At 41.7% G+C, this 15,838-nt stretch overlaps 1 protein-coding gene across 13 annotated transcripts in view; it reads right to left on the minus strand.

Annotated features, from left to right (window-relative positions):
• Nucleotides 1–4,486: 4,486 nt before the first annotated feature.
• The window catches only part of LOC131455595 (peripheral plasma membrane protein CASK), a 45,469-nt gene continuing 34,117 nt past the window's right edge, over nucleotides 4,487–15,838 (minus strand). For 3 of the 13 annotated variants that reach the window (XM_058623326.1, XM_058623322.1, XM_058623327.1), the window contains 15 exons: nucleotides 15,175–15,255; nucleotides 13,907–14,095; nucleotides 13,140–13,218; nucleotides 12,931–13,016; nucleotides 12,758–12,826; nucleotides 12,602–12,670; nucleotides 12,473–12,508; nucleotides 11,982–12,020; nucleotides 11,131–11,327; nucleotides 10,545–10,660; nucleotides 8,540–8,620; nucleotides 8,344–8,424; nucleotides 8,007–8,263; nucleotides 7,076–7,159; nucleotides 4,487–5,882 (listed from right to left, as the gene is read on the minus strand). In XM_058623326.1, coding sequence (XP_058479309.1) covers nucleotides 5,706–5,882; nucleotides 7,076–7,159; nucleotides 8,007–8,263; nucleotides 8,344–8,424; nucleotides 8,540–8,620; nucleotides 10,545–10,660; nucleotides 11,131–11,327; nucleotides 11,982–12,020; nucleotides 12,473–12,508; nucleotides 12,602–12,670; nucleotides 12,758–12,826; nucleotides 12,931–13,016; nucleotides 13,140–13,218; nucleotides 13,907–14,095; nucleotides 15,175–15,255 — 1,641 coding nt within the window. In that variant the 3' untranslated portion in view covers nucleotides 4,487–5,705. The other 10 variants (XM_058623335.1, XM_058623331.1, XM_058623334.1 and 7 more) reach the window with 8 other exon arrangements.

Genomic DNA, 15,838 nt, shown 5'->3' on the forward strand with positions numbered 1-15,838 from the left:
CTGTGGTTGTCATTTATCTCATAGGACAATATTATCACACACACGTATGAGGTTGTGAGTTCAAATCTCAGGATGAAGTGAAGATTGTTTTATTTCAATATTCAAAGTAAACAGTCAGTAGATCTAAGAAACATGAAGAACCACAAAGAACAAGATGTTTTTAAAGTTCAACGTCGCCCAGAGCGGCATCATCAGTTCCCCAAGCACCCAAAAGTCATTTATGGATCTACTTATTGAACCAAACCTGTCCCTTTATGGACCTGGACCAGCCAAGTTGTCCAAGAGCGGCACTTGGCAGATCCACAACCACCGGCTTGTCCTAGTCCAGCAGCTTCAGTTCCACGACCGTACGATTGCTCAGATGCTCCCTCGTTTACTAGACATCACACAAGATTAGAACCCACACTTTCATTCACAGAAGACAACATCAAACACAGGAGACAAGAACTCAAAGGACATTTAGCTCTTTGTGTTTGACGTGGACTTGAACCTCTAAGGACGTGAGTTCAGTTCCAGGAAAGCTCACGGAGTTTTAGAACCTTATTTATCACCATCACTTATAACTTACAAGACTTAAGTGTTTATCAAATATATTTGTCTCCCAGACCTTGAATTGTGAACGTCTAAAGTTGTAGAATTTAGTCCAAAAGGTCAGAACTTCTGTAAATCCACGTTAACAGGTGGCTCGTTTGTTTAGAGCTCTGCTTGGAGGTCGTGAGGACACAGGTCGTTAGATGTTGCGTTGAGGTCACACTGTCGGTACAATCAAGTTCATTTTAAAGGCTCTGAGTCCTCTGAGAAAATAGCTCAGTGAGTTAAACTTTTGTTCTAAAGTCCTGAGGTCGTGAGTTCGATTCTTGACAAGCTCACTGAATTTTAAAAAGTAAGAACGCCAAGAAATGTGAAGAAGAACCATCAGGACAAATAGCTCAGTCCTTGTGAAGATGACTTGCATCTCTGAGGTTAGGGGTTCTAATCCCACTGTTAATCTCAATTTTTATAAAGAACAAAGACATTTTTAAAGTTCAACGTCCAAACTAAAGATTGAAAGGAGACGAAAAATCCTTCACCGGCAAGGAGCTGATGGCAGGGTGACAAAACACACAAGCACAAGTAAGGTTGTGCCGTGCAAAGGGTGACAAGTTCAATTCCACGAGAGGGCAGATTGGTCCCTCAAGTGCGGAGATCGTCCCACTCCGCAAGGTGTCCATCCACGAGAGGGCAGATTGGTCCCTCAGATGCGGAGGTCGTCCCACTCCGCAAGGTGTCCATCCACAAGAGGGCAGATTAGTCTCTCAGAGGCGGAGAGTGTCCCACTCCGCAAGGTGTCCATCCACGAGAGGGCAGATTGGTCCCTCAGATGCAGAGGTCGTCCCACTCCGCAAGGTGTCCATCCACGAGAGGGCAGATTAGTCTCTCAGAGGCGGAGAGTGTCCCACTCCGCAAGGTGTCCATCCACGAGAGGGCAGATTGGTCCCTCAGATGCGGAGGTCGTCCCACCCCGCAAGGTGTCCATCCACGAGAGGGCAGATTGGTCCCTCAGATGCGGAGGTTGTCCCACTCCGCAAGGTGTCAGTCTCGGTCTGAAAAGTCAGGGGGTGTCCCCACAATCGAGCAGGGAGAATCCTAGTCCCTCCCTCAAAAAGCAGAAAAGTTTTTTTTTTTTTGATGCAGCGGAAAATTGTCCACAACCCTTGCCTTTTTTGTCCAAAATTGTCCATAACCGCTGTGTTTTTGGACAATTTTGGCCCAATTGAGGGTTGTCCTTAACCACGGCTGGGTTGTCCACAATTGTCCTCAAAAGGGGAAAAGGATTTTTTTGGGATGCAGCAGAAAATTGTCCACAACCCTTGCATTTTTGTCCAAAATTGTCCAAAAACACAGCGGTTATGGACAATTTTGGACAAAAAACACAAGAGTTGTGGACAATTTTCCACTGCATCAAAAAAAAAAAAAAAAAATCCTTTTCCCCTTTTGAGGACAATTGTGGACAACCCAGCCGTGGTTAAGGACAACCCTCAATTGGGCCAAAATTTTCCAAAAACACAGCAGTTATGGACAATTTTGGACAAAAAACACAAGAGTTGTGGACAATTTTCCGCTGCATCAAAAAAAAAAAAAAAAAATCCTTTTCCCCTTTTGAGGACAATTGTGGACAACCCAGCCGTGGTTAAGGACAACCCTCAATTGGGCCAAAATTGTCCAAAAACACAGCAGTTATGGACAATTTTGGACAAAAAACACAAGAGTTGTGGACAATTTTCCGCTGCATCAAAAAAAAAAAAAAAAAAAAAAATCCTTTTCCCCTTTTGAGGACAATTGTGGACAACCCAGCCATGGGTTAAGGACAACCCAGCCGTGGACAAACCTGCTGTGGTAGAAAAGGTTTTATTGAAGTTTTAGACTCACAATATTAACTCACAAAATGAGGTTTGTGGTCCAGATGTTTCATCACTGCTGCTTAAACATGATGAACACATGAATTAATTGCAGCTGCAGCTGTTAGTGTGTCTTCAGTCATGTGACATGATGACAAAGTCAGTTTAAAATGTTTAAAATGTGGTATTTGCTGTCAAATGTTCAACACCCTGTTTCACCTGTTGTTGTTTTTGAAGTGCTTTATAAATAAAGTTGGACTGGATTGAAAAACTATACTGTATTATACTGTATTATTGTTTGACTTTATACAATACTATGACATTTTTTAGCTACACTGACATTTTAACAACATACTTTACTTTATACATGACAGTATTTGACATTTTCTTCTACATTTTGAAGACACTAAATGGCTTTTTGACGACATTGACTAAACTATATTGAGATTTGTTGTTAAAACTATGACTTTTCTGGTATTTTTTCCAACAAAACTATTTTCACATGGCATTATTTGACATTTTGAGGACATTTTTTCCTACATCTTGAATCTATTGACATCTTCAGGCATTTTGACGACGGACTAAACAATGACTATTTTCTATATTTTGTCGAAACTATATTGACATATTTTGGGGACTTTCTTCCCTATGAAACTGTATTGATAACATACTATTCTGTATACATTACATTAGTTGACATTTTCTGGCAATAACGTTTTTTTTTATGTTTTACCTTCAATACATTGACATTTTATCGAAATTTCTTGTGTTTTTGCAACAAAACTACTTAGATAACATACACTACTCTATACATTACATTAGTTGACATTTCAAAGACGTTATATTGACATTTCCTGGCATTTTGACGGTATTCTTTCCTACGAAACTATTTTGACAACAACAAAAAAGTCGCGGTTAAGCAACTAAACCGTGACTTTTTGTGACATTTATTCCTACATTTTGACAAAGCCCGATGTTGTGATTTGATTTTGTGACGTCACATGAGCGTTAGCAGCGGCAGGTGTAATCTGAACACCTGTGATCGGATCACGCGGGCCGGATGTGAACAGCACGCGTAAACACAGCAGATCAGAGAAATGTGTGGACGATTTTAAGCAGCAGTTACCACAAGTTCGTCAACCCGCTGTCCTCGCCGTGACTGATTCTGTGTCCGTGCGCGTGGAAGAAGACGAAGAAGAAGACGAAGAAGAAGAAGAAGAAGAAGACGAAGCTCCGCCTCCCACCGGTAAACACAAAGTGGAACGTTTCAAACAGATCGACAGAGCAGGGGAGAACGCAGGAGTGGAATGTACCAAATCACGGAAAGTGCATCATGGTGACGTGAGTTTGTGAAATAATTACACATTTAATGAAAAATGTGTATTTGTTTAACGTTTTTATCGACACGTACTGTTTTAAATCAACTATATTATTAACTTTGAACATAAATAGATTTTTGAATTGATCCAAAATGTCAAACTCTAGCAGATAAAGACACTTGTTTCTTTCTTTTTTTTGTGTTTTTACGAGATTTTTTCCCCCAAATGTATTTTAGGTGAATGTAATACACTTGCGTACTCACTCACATCTGAAATAAAAAGAAGACACGTTTGTTTACTTTAAACACGTGAAAGGAAATATATTTTTTTTAAAAACAAAATAACAAAAAAATGAAAAGAAAAAAGAACAACAACATTTCATACAGAAGAGCTGCTTTAGTCGTTTTTGCAGAGGTAATTTACACAGGACTTTTAAATGACATCTTTACCTGAAGTGGCACAACAGCAGCAAACAGCAGCCACTCTCAATGATTCACCTTTTCTTCTTTTTATGTGTGTGTATTATTATCATTATTATAACTATTATTATTATGACTCTTGTACCGATCACATGACTGCGTGTGTGTGTGATGTCGTGCCACGTCTGGTAAAAGCATGAAAACTTCATGTCACATACTGAGCTTCTTTTGTTTTTTAAAGGTTAATATACACTGGCTCTTGGTAGTTCACTCGTATTTGACGTACGCACCACTGAAACATTTACACACAAAAAAGTTAGTTTTCCTCTCCCCTCATAACAAGAATACGCCTTAATATTTTTTTTCTTAATGTTTGTTTTTTTTCTTTTAAAGACAACAGTTAACAGTTCCAGAGTGGTGGCTTCCCCTTCCACACACACACACACACACACACACACACACACACACACACAGCCATCATATGAACACTTGATTTTCATCAGAGAGGGAAGAAGAAGAAGAAGAAGAAGAAGAAGAAAAGCAGTGGCTGTGGCGGCGTCGGCGTCTGCCTGTAAACCAGAGAACCACGGGCGTGCATAGGTGTCACGTCTTCTCCCCGAGGCTCTGATGGAGGCAGTTTATTCTTTCCTTCTTTTCCTCTTTATTCAGAGTCACTTTTTTCTGTGCTTTTTTTTTCCACAGCTGATTTTTTTTCTTCCATTTATCGCCGGGGGGAAGAAAAGAGGGATGAAAACGACAAACGGTGAGGTCACACGATGCAGTTCACGTTGTCCTTTTTTGTGCAAACTGAGATGTAAACACAGGTTAGAGGAGGGGACGGGGACGGGGACAGGGACGGGGACAGGGGGACGGTTTGTGTGTGCTCTCCTTCAACAGACAAACTGACTGACTGACAGGCACAGGAGGAGTAAATAAAGGTTCTGTGTGTGGAACGAGGAGAAACTGCCAAGTTTCCTGTGCTTTTACTCTGTTATTTATCTATTTTTTTTACCCTCCTTTAACTTGAGGGAGTTACTTGTTGCCACTACAGCAGCTTCTCGTGTGCTTCGGCTCGTTTTAAGGACAGACGGAGGTGGGGGACATTAGAGGACGGGGGGGACATGTATAGAGAACCACAGGAAGTGCCTTAACACACACACACACTCTCACACACACACACTGCTTTATGGTCATGCTCGCATCTATTGCCTCCAACGTCCATCGATTAGAAAAGAAAAAGTACAAAATATCTACCACATGACTCCGCCCCCCGCCCCACCCACTCCAGACCCTTCATCTATTATGAGGACAGAACCATATTCACTTTGTTTTCATCATTATTTATATATATATTTATAGATATGTATATATGTACACAACAATAGGGCCTTTGAGGCGGTGGAGAAGAAGAAGAAGAAGAAGAAGAAAAAAAGAGAAGAGTTTCTTCATTTCATTTCATTCCCCCCCCCCCCCTCTCTCATCCTCTCTCTTTTTTTTGTATCTACAGATGTGTGTGATTCCGACGTGTAGATGAGACGTGATTTCACTAAAGAGTTTAGCATCTGTGCGCTGGGTCAGAGGGAGGTGTGTCAGTAGACCCAGGAGACGGGCACCCACTGTGGGGTGGTGGACACCAGGTCCACGGCCTCCTCCAGCAGGCGGATGGTGTCGTCGATCTCGTTGTTGATGATTGTTTGGTCAAAGTAGTGGGCGTACGTTCCCTGCAGCATCTCGGACTCCTTCTGCAGTCGCTGCAGAGAGTCGTCCTGAGGTTTGGAGGCACGAGAGGAGCAGCTCAGAGTCACAACGCTCACCGTCTCATACGCCACAGACACACTTTACACCACATGCTGTAGCAGCGCCACGACTATACTATACGTACTGACACAGTCGCTGAACTCATTAAGAAAGTCAAATTTGGAACTTTAAGTAAAATTTGGAAGTATACGTAGATTTTGTAACTATAAGTTAAATTTGGAAGTATAAGTAGATTTTGAATTTGGTAGTATTACAAGTTTGGTTTGAATTTGTTGAGGAAAACTGTAAAAACAGCTGGTTGGTGATTCTAACTAACGATGATTTTCATCATCGATTCATCTGTCGATTGTTTTCTCGATTAACTGACGAGTTTTTTGTCAGAAAATGTGGTTTTTTTTTGTTTCTCAAAACTCAAAAAGATTTCAAAGTTTCAAATTAAAATGGATGTTTTACTTTGAAATTATGGACATAGGTGTGTCAGACAGAGATTTAGAATGACCAATAGGGCTGCAACTGACCATTATTTAGTTAACATTAATAACTAAATAATCCATAAAATGTCTTAGTTTCTCCACAAACCAAAATGATTCAGTTTTAACCATTTTTTTTGTTAAATGGAGCAAAGAAAGCGGAAAATAATCTAAATTAAGAAGCTCGTTGCAGCCCTTTTTAACAGTAACTAACTGACTTTTAACAACTTGAATTATCAATACCTAAAGAAGTGAGTTTCACGGCTTCATTTAAAATGTAAAACCTAAATTTCAAAAACACCCTTTGCCTCAAATGATCTAGTGTTCAAGTCAGAGGTAACGTTTGTAAAAATGGGACAACCATGTGTGAAATATCACAAATAACAACAACTACAGAGGAGGATGACTGAGGAATTATGGGAGTTAGAGGGAAATGAACTAGAGCTACACAAACAGAAGCCGTGTCAGTACTTACAGGAAGTTTCCTGCACCACTTTGGAACCTCAAGTGCAAATGAAAACAAGCGTGCCAAAGGAAATACAAACACACGTGAAGCAAACAGAGCACACATGCAACGAGAGAAACACAAGTGAATTCAACACTCGTACGTTAATGTCAGACATGACTTTCTGCTCTCATACGTCACAGCCAGTGTGAATGAGTGAGTGAGTGAGTGAGGATTCATGAGTCCATGCAGATACGAAGAGAAAGTGTGTGTGTGTGTTTTGTACCTCAGTCAGGCCGGGGGTGATGGTGGGAGCTGCGATGAAAACGACGTAGGGAGCAAACTCCGCTGTTCTCAGGATCTTTAAAGCCTTTAAACACAGAGACACAAGTCAAACAAACTGCAGAACATCGACATTTTATGGTTGATTCTGATGAATTATGAAGAACCAAAATGTGAAAATGAAGTAGTAGAAATTTGATGCTTTTTTTCCTCAACTTTTTAAACCACTCACTCCCCCACACCAAACCCCATAGAGAAAATCACTGATTTTAAAATCACAGCACACAGGAGTTGTTGATCCACTGCTGCCTCCATCACTGAGTGCAAATGTCTTATTTTGTCAATTCGGTGTTTGAAATCCTTTGTTCAGATTAACCTCAGTGACACAAAGTGACCACACGAGGCAGCAGTAAACCAGCAGCTCCTGTGTCCCCGTGAGCTAAAATCACTGATTTTCTCTATGGAGTTTGGTGTGGGAGAGTGAGCTGTTTACAAACTTCAGTTTTCGGTCAAATGCGTGAGTTAAAGCGGTGAACACGCTCTTTAGATACCGCAGACTTAAACAGGTGTAGATTTTATGAGTTGAGTCTTTTGTTAAGTGGCTACAAATTCCTCGTTTTCCCACTTGAATAAGTAAAAACATCTCACATAACAGAAAAATTCCATTTTTCTTTCGACCTTATCTTGCAATTTATTAATCTCTCACTTTATTTTGACAGTTTTTTTTTATTATTTTTCACCTCTAAACTTTTGTTTTTAATTGTTGTATTTATTTTAATCTTAAATTACCATTATTGTTGGATTGTTTCTTGCCTGTCGTCATTAATCTCATCTGTGAAAGCGCTGTGTAAACTTTTTAATGGTGCTTTTTAATGTATGGATGAACTGAGACAAATGATCAACGAAAACCTTTTATGGACATTCTGTTCAATCACCATGTGTGGTGTGGGTTGCCATAGCGACAGTGGCTCTGGATCATGTGTGGTCACCTGTGGTTCCACGTCCAGGATGGAGATCATCCCCTGCATGTGGATCTGCCTGATGGTCTCCAGCCTGGTGCCGTACATGGCGTCCTCGTGGCTGCCGTACTCCAGGTAATCGTTGTTGCTGATGTCCTGCATCATCTGGTCGTGGGACACAAAGTAGTAGTTCTTCCCGTTCTCCTCGTCCTTCTTTGGAGGCCGAGTCGTGTCTGGAGCAGAGAGAGGGTTGGAGTTAGTCGGGGGGAAATTCATCCGTCAAACGTGAGTGTGTGTGTGTGTGTCTGCTTACGTGGGATGGGGTAGGCGAAGCGCTCTGGATGTTTGGTGATGAGCGTGTTCTTGATGTGTCTCCGTCCGACTCCGTGTGCTCCTGAATGAAAAGCAAACCTTTTTAAGAAAACATCTTCTTACACTGGGTAATAATAATAATAATAATAATTGTAATAATGATAATCTCTACATTGGTAAAACTTGGATTCACTCACCGAGCAAAACCAGCGTTTTCCTCTTGAACGACGGCACCTTCACCACTTCCTCGTACGTCACCAGGTCTAGTTGGTCAAAGACTGCGGGGACGGGACGAGAAATATTAGGTTTGCACACGAGTCCAAGTAAAAGGGAGAACGTGTAAATACAGATAGTTAAAAAGAGAGAGAGTTGTTTATGTTTTGGAGGCTGTTGAGCTGAGATTATACGGGGAGATTAAGATGGATGAATGCTGCGTTCCATTGGTAGTCGGAACTCGGAACCTTCAGTAAATTTTGGACCAAACAAGTACTCCATTAATCAATTGGGGGTGAAGTAACTCCAAATATGAGTTCCAATGTCAATGGAACGCAGCAGCAGAAATCTTAGAAACAATTCTCTGATCATTTCTCATAAAATAATATCACTTTCTGTTTGGTTTTAGCTTAGTGTACCTAATAATCTGACCAACATACGACTGATGAAAGGGTTTTGTCCCTGTAAATCAATTAAAACTCAGATTTTGAGTTAAAATCACATGCAACAGAGATTAAAATGTCATGGCATTTTTGTACAAATACTGATCAGATTATTATTATTTTAACCTTCATTTAAGCAGGTAGGAATGTTTAATGAGATGAAACATCTATTTTATAGAGCAGGGAGTTGTAACTCATCATGGAGAGGGACTTTTCACAATAATTGTGAAAAGTTGTGACTAAGACAATTGCAATTTTACTGAATAATTGTAAAACAAGGTGCTTTAAACTCACTTAAAACTATTATTTTGGTCATAAACATTTTCTTGATTCTTTCGTCAACATTTTTATATAAAAAACAAGATTATTGTAAATCTTGAGGTCCTGGGACGACTGTGGAGCTGAGGCGCCCCCTTGTGGCTCATGACGGCATTGTCAAGTCACTCACATGAAACATAATATAAAAAGTCACCACAGTTTACTTATTTTGAGCGATTCTATGCGATTAAATCACAAATAATCCCGTTCCTAATCTGACAAACGAGAGCAGCTGGTTAACGACGTTTCCCTAGCAACAGCAGCCAATGATTACAGAGTCAAAGAGACGAGAGGAAGAGGATGAAGGTGACAAAAGCAAAGAGAGGAAGGAAGGAAGAAAAAAACAGAAGCTGGACGTCAGCTGTCTGGAGTTACTTACATGCAGCCATATCATTGGGTAAGAGACAGCATGAAATATGGACAGAGGGCGGGAGTGCAAGGGTTAATATAACCACATCATCATCATCATCATCGACAAAAGGAGACAAATCAAAGACACAGAAGCACATTTTGTAACATTGACAAAGTGTAAATTTACAACAGTGTTAGTCACTGAAATAAAAGAGAGGCGGCAGCAGCAGGAGGAGGAGGAGGAGGAGGAGGAGGAGGAACAGGAACAAAGCGAGAAGCTCTTCACACAAACACTGGACATTGTTACACACATTTGTTTGTTTTCTCTGCTTTGAATTTCACCTCACTGAGCGTTTAAAGGTGCAGTATGCAACATTCTGCCTCACAACACACCGGGACTCGCAAGTTTTCTTCTTCACCGACAGTTGAACCAGTTAATAAATCACAGTCGGTTCATTATTCATAATAAATATTACAAAAACTATTACGTGTCAATTATGTGACGTTAAAAATCCCAAACAACAATAATAGACACATGAAATAAAGTCCTTTTCTTTTCCCTGCACTTGCTGACATTAGTCTGTAGTACATGTGCGCCCTCTGCTGGTACAAATCTTAACTGCACAGCATGTGAAGTCAGCAAAAGTGACACAAATAAAAAGGAAAAGACAAGAAAATCTAATGAATTGATTTGTGTTTATAGTTTACAAAGATTTGCATTTAATAAAAATCTGTTTTCAGCTGATCCCCTTGGGCTTCCGTAGCACCACATGCTAACTTCAGACACGTTTACTAAACTGCAACGACTCAAAACTGCATATTGGAGCTTTAAATGAAAGGTAAATTGTAGCGTGTTGGGCTACGTTTGCCGTCTCACCTGCGTTGTGCTTGGCCAGGTATTTGTCTTTGTATTGTTTCTTCTTCTTGCCGAACCAGGTGCAGCTGGCCTGCTGCTCCTGCTTGGTCTTCTCCATGGCTATACACGCCACACGCCTGCAAATACAACAAACAAATATCAAGTTTTATTTTTCTTCAAATGCAACATATTTTAAATGTCATGACCGTGTGAACCCTGTCAAGTCCTGACACAGCAAAAATAGTTGAAATTGTTCGTATTTTTGGCCTAAAAAGACAAAAATAACCTTGCCAAGAAAGTTTTGCACAAAAAAATGGAACTGTAATACCATAATAAGATATTACTAATGCAATATGAGACGTTATATGTATGAATTCTTAAAGTCAGCTTCATCGAGTAAAAGAAAACACATTTTAAGTAAACAACAATGCCACAATTAGTAAAAATTTCTTACATTTTGGCCAATTTTGTCTCATTTTTGGGCCTGTTTTTCCTAATTTTTAGGATATTTGGCTGTTTCTGTAGTGAATAATGCTACTTCCATGATGGTTAAACTGTTTAGTTTGCAGATAAAACTTGTTTCTTTGTGTGTGTATTTTCCACTCACCACTCCTGCAGCTCAGGAGACGGGATGAGTCCGGCCGTGGCGTTCTTGGTGTTCTCCAGCTTTCCCTGCCACCAGTTGTGGTCGTCCTTGGAGATTATCTGGATGATGTCACCCACCCTGAAGCGAATGCCGGCCTCCTTACACGGTATGAGGTCATCTTTGGCCGGGTCGTACTCGAACTGAGCACGGACGTAAATCTGTCGGGGTGGGGGGGGCAGGACAGCGAGAGTTTGGTGGAGAAATATCAGATTGTTTTTCTTCCTTTTTAAATACATCCAGATTGGTTTTTGAAAGACCGGACTGGGAAAAGAAACGTGAAATCTGATCCAGACCACATTTGGAGGTGGTTTGAAATAAGATAAATCAGATTTCTACGTTAAGAAAAACATCAAAATCGGAGAGGGGATAGTAAAGAAGTGTTCAATCATGCTGCAGAGGAAAGCAAAGGCGGCTGTGACTACAGCAAGGAATTGATCGTCAACAAAAAAATCAAGATTTCCCTGCAGTTTGAACGTAGCCTTTAGATGCAAACACTTGTGTCGAGAACACGTGGGGAGGAAAATGACTGGAGAAGCTGCTAAAGTGAAGCAGGAGAGAGCACAGACTGAAATACATCAAAAGCAGACAAAGCGCTGTTTCCCTTCTGCGTCGTTTCCACTTTACAGACGACTTTACCTCCTGTTTCTCTGTGTGTGTGTGTGTGTGTGAGATGAGGCCTGGACGGGCAGCATGGGATTCAGACGTCACTATGACAGGGGGGAACCGGACTCTGCGATGAGGGGGGTGAGGGGAGAGGAGGGGGGGGAGCGGGGGATCTACTTCTACAGAGGGTCCACGTAGAGACGTCTTACCTTGATGGACAATTTGTCCTTGATGGTAGGTCTGGAGATCTATGGGGTTGAGAGCATCACACACACTTACACATATATCATGCAGTAGAAAATGTTGGGGGTTAAAAAACAAAAGAGCGGGAGGGCGTGGTGGGGGGGTGGGCGTGATGTCGGACCCACAACTGGATGCTCTGTTGTGCTTCGGAGCCCAAAGAGTGAGAAAAATGAGTTTCAAACTAAAATACTTTGGGTCTGGACTGTGGAGGAATTAAAGAAATGTTTTATTATTATTTAGTTTTATTTTGCCTCTAAACTTCCTCTACAATGGCAGACAAGAGTTAAGGCCTGACGTTGAGGAGAAAATAAACAGAATGGGAAAGGACGAACACACTCATGCAGATGTGGACGAGTTGGGACGAGTGTTAGTCGGTTAATTCAAAGCAAAAGGAAGGAGCGGGACAGTTCAAGTGAGGAGGGGTGAGGTCGCCGTGTGGACGAGGAGGAAACCTCACCTGACGGCCTTTGGGCTGAATAGTCGACGGTAAGTCCTGGGGGTGGAGACAGGAGAGGTGTGTTTAAGGATTTGTGACTCAGTTTCAATGCTGAATGTCGTGATGTGATCTGTGTGTTCAGACTCATACCAGGATGGAGCTGGTGACGCTCGCGTGACCGTTCGCAGGCGACTGTTGGGAAACATCTGGAGACTCTTTCTGCAACAAGAAAACACCATTTTTGAATTCCTTTGTATATTCTGGTGTAATAAAACACAAACAGGGGGCGTGTTTTTGGTCCCGTACCTCACAGGGAATGGACTGAGACCTGTAACTGGGCACAATCTTGAAGGTGATGCTCCCTCTCATCTCTCTCTGTTGGGGAAACAAAAGCAAAGTGATAGTGTTTTAAGATCCTGATTGATCCAAACACAGAGGAAGAAAGAAAGAGTGAAAAAGTAACCTCCTGTGTGACGTACCAGCATCTTTTGGAGTTGCTCTACTGTCTGATTGGCGACACTGATGCCATTAATCTCCCGAATCTCGTCTCCAACGTGCAGAGTCCCTGAAGTGGAGGAATAATGAATGAATGAATGAATGAATGAATGAAACCTACAAAGACCAATTCTCTCCTCTCTCTATTTAAATAGTTAAATATGGAGACATGTTAGCGAGGTGTGGTGTGTACCTTGTCGATGGATCATGCCACCATGCATGATGCGGGCCACGATGCAGTGGTTGAGCTCGTTCATCTTCAGAGTGATGCCCTGCAAAAGAGACAAATGAGAAGGTCAACAGAGCTCACTCGTGACATGAAGAATGAACCGCACACGGGCCGGTTTCAAGGTCAACTAGATCGCTGAGCAATTTAAATCCACGGAGATCGAGCAATACGACGCAAAAACCTCACAGACTGAATATATATCTGATCCGTACAATATCAGGCTGCAGTTGAGGGGAAACTTAAAGGTCCAGTGTTAAAGACTGAGACAGGAATGGAATAGAGATGGGTGAGGTTGAGAGCTGTAACACGCAACTTCACCAGTAGATGTTGCTAAATCCTCCACAACAATTGTGCCCCTAACTTTGTCAAATAAAATAAAGGGATTTATTGATGTCACAGTGTGTCTTAAAATACAGTAAAGCTTTACATACACACATTTTAACATCAGTAATAGTTTCCCCTTAACTTCAGCGTCGTAGATTCTCATCCCTGCATCTTCTACACTCTTACCTCTCCTATCCACTGTCTTCACGTTTTATGAAAACAGCCGGTGTAGTGACAGGTTACCTGTCATGTTGCCAGGTGCATATGCTGCTGGTTATTTATGTATGTAAGGACGTGAACAGGCTGACAAAAATCGCGTCAGACGCAGCAAACACCATCGATAAAACCATGTGTGACAAGCAACGGTCAACAACAGAGCGAGAGTCGTCTGAATTCAGCGTACGCACCATGGGCTCGTCGGTGTTCTTCTGAAACTGGACCAGGCGGACCCTGGTGACGTTCTCCAGGTCCATGTCCCCGTTGGTGCTGTCCGGGGAGTCTCCGTTCAGGTACGGTGAAGTGGGCGGGGGAGTCACCCTCAGCGCCTCGTCGCTGTAGACCTCGTGGGCCACGACATCGTGAGTCTGCAGCAGAGCCTGGAGGTAAACACACACACACACATTGGCCTTCACGCTTTCTCAACTCACTCAGCGGTGTGTATTCCTCTTTTGATTCAGTTTCTCTGGATTATATATTGGATTTCTGACAATAAATCCTCCCCTTTAATGCTGCACACTGCTTTCAAAACATCAGATTGATAAAAAAAACATTTCAATAGCTGTAACGCTGAGGAATAACAATGAGATAAATTGGCTAAAATCTCAGGTTTTCTGGAGGGTAAAACACAGCAACTACCAAATAGAACAAAAACTTAAAACACATCACACTGCAGAGGAGACTTCATGTGATTACACACACTTTATCACCGTGAGTGCGTGGATTACACTAATCTTCCTCTTTGGCTTCTAATCATGTCACTGACACGCTGCGCGGGTCTCACAACAAACACATTTGCCAAATCATCACATCTGCTTCATCGCGGCGTCAGAACACACACAATTCATTTGAATCACAAATCGAACCATAACCAACAAAATCAGACATGTTCTGGTGCCGCGTGCTAAAGCCCTTCACACCTGTTCACTGCTTAAGCCTGTGGCGAGGTGACAAAACGAGACGGTCGGAGGTCAGAGAGCAGGACGGGCTTAAGGGATTGACCCAAACCTGAAGTGTGACAGCTCCGCAGAACGCCTCGTTATCATACAAACGGATTGGAAGCACCGGAAAAACCAAGTCCAGTTTCGCTGGAATATCCAACAGCGCAGCCACCAAAGCAAAACACGCCCCTTTAGATGCAACAAAACCAGATTCTACCTTTATATAAAATGAAATGCAGCACCTCAGAGTTCTTCTGCCTCCATTTCCGTCTCAATGAGTTCCTCTAATGTCACCGTGGTCACCGCAGAAGTGAGTATACATCTACACTGAAGTCATTTAGCGCTTTTCTTTGTACCCGTGTCTGCTCCGCTCTCTCTGCCCGAGCGCTCGACCAGCTCAGGTCCTAAGCAGCTTTAAGGTGGAGGGAGTTATGTGGACTGTGAACCTGTGACACCATGGACTGACGGACGTAATCTAATGTTATTCTGTCACATACTGTATAAACTGAATGTCTCACCATGAAGTGAGGCTGTGTGAGGATCCTCCTGAGCTCCTTGGCCTCCATGTTCTCTGGATAACAGGAAATGGTTTCCAGTACCTGGTGAGGAGAGACGAAAAAACATTCAAGAAATGTGGATTTATATCATAGACTATTAATTACAGATGGGGCCAAAATTAAACACATTAAACAAGAATGTGCAATATAGAGTGTCTTATCCTTTTTTTCAATCAATCTGATGAAAAAATAATAATGATTTTCTGAGCAAAAAGTACTACAACTGTTTAAAATTGATTTGAATTTGTGAAATTTGGAACTACGTCACAGTTCAAAGTTCATTTGGCTCGTTTTTATGAACAAAAAGGAAAGAAAAACAGTCTATTTTTGTGACTTCTGCACAATTATTGGTACTTTATATCATGACTAAAAATACAATATAAAATGAATCATAACGTTGACTCAACAAAACATAAGAAGTGACCTATAAACACACACCGCCAGGATGTCCATATAAGGAGTTGCGTATTATTCCCAGGTTGCACCTGTGCCACATGTAACACAAGTGGTTCATAAAGTGTTCATAAATGACAGAATATCACTTCAGTGGCCTCTGTTTTGGTTCTTTTGCAGGAGAAGAGAATCAACTTCCTGTTTACACTGGCACAAGCGTGCCCAGTGAACC

The sequence above is a fragment of the Solea solea genome, chromosome 2, assembly GCF_958295425.1.
Source record: "Solea solea chromosome 2, fSolSol10.1, whole genome shotgun sequence".
NCBI classification, from domain to species: Eukaryota; Metazoa; Chordata; class Actinopteri; order Pleuronectiformes; family Soleidae; genus Solea; species Solea solea.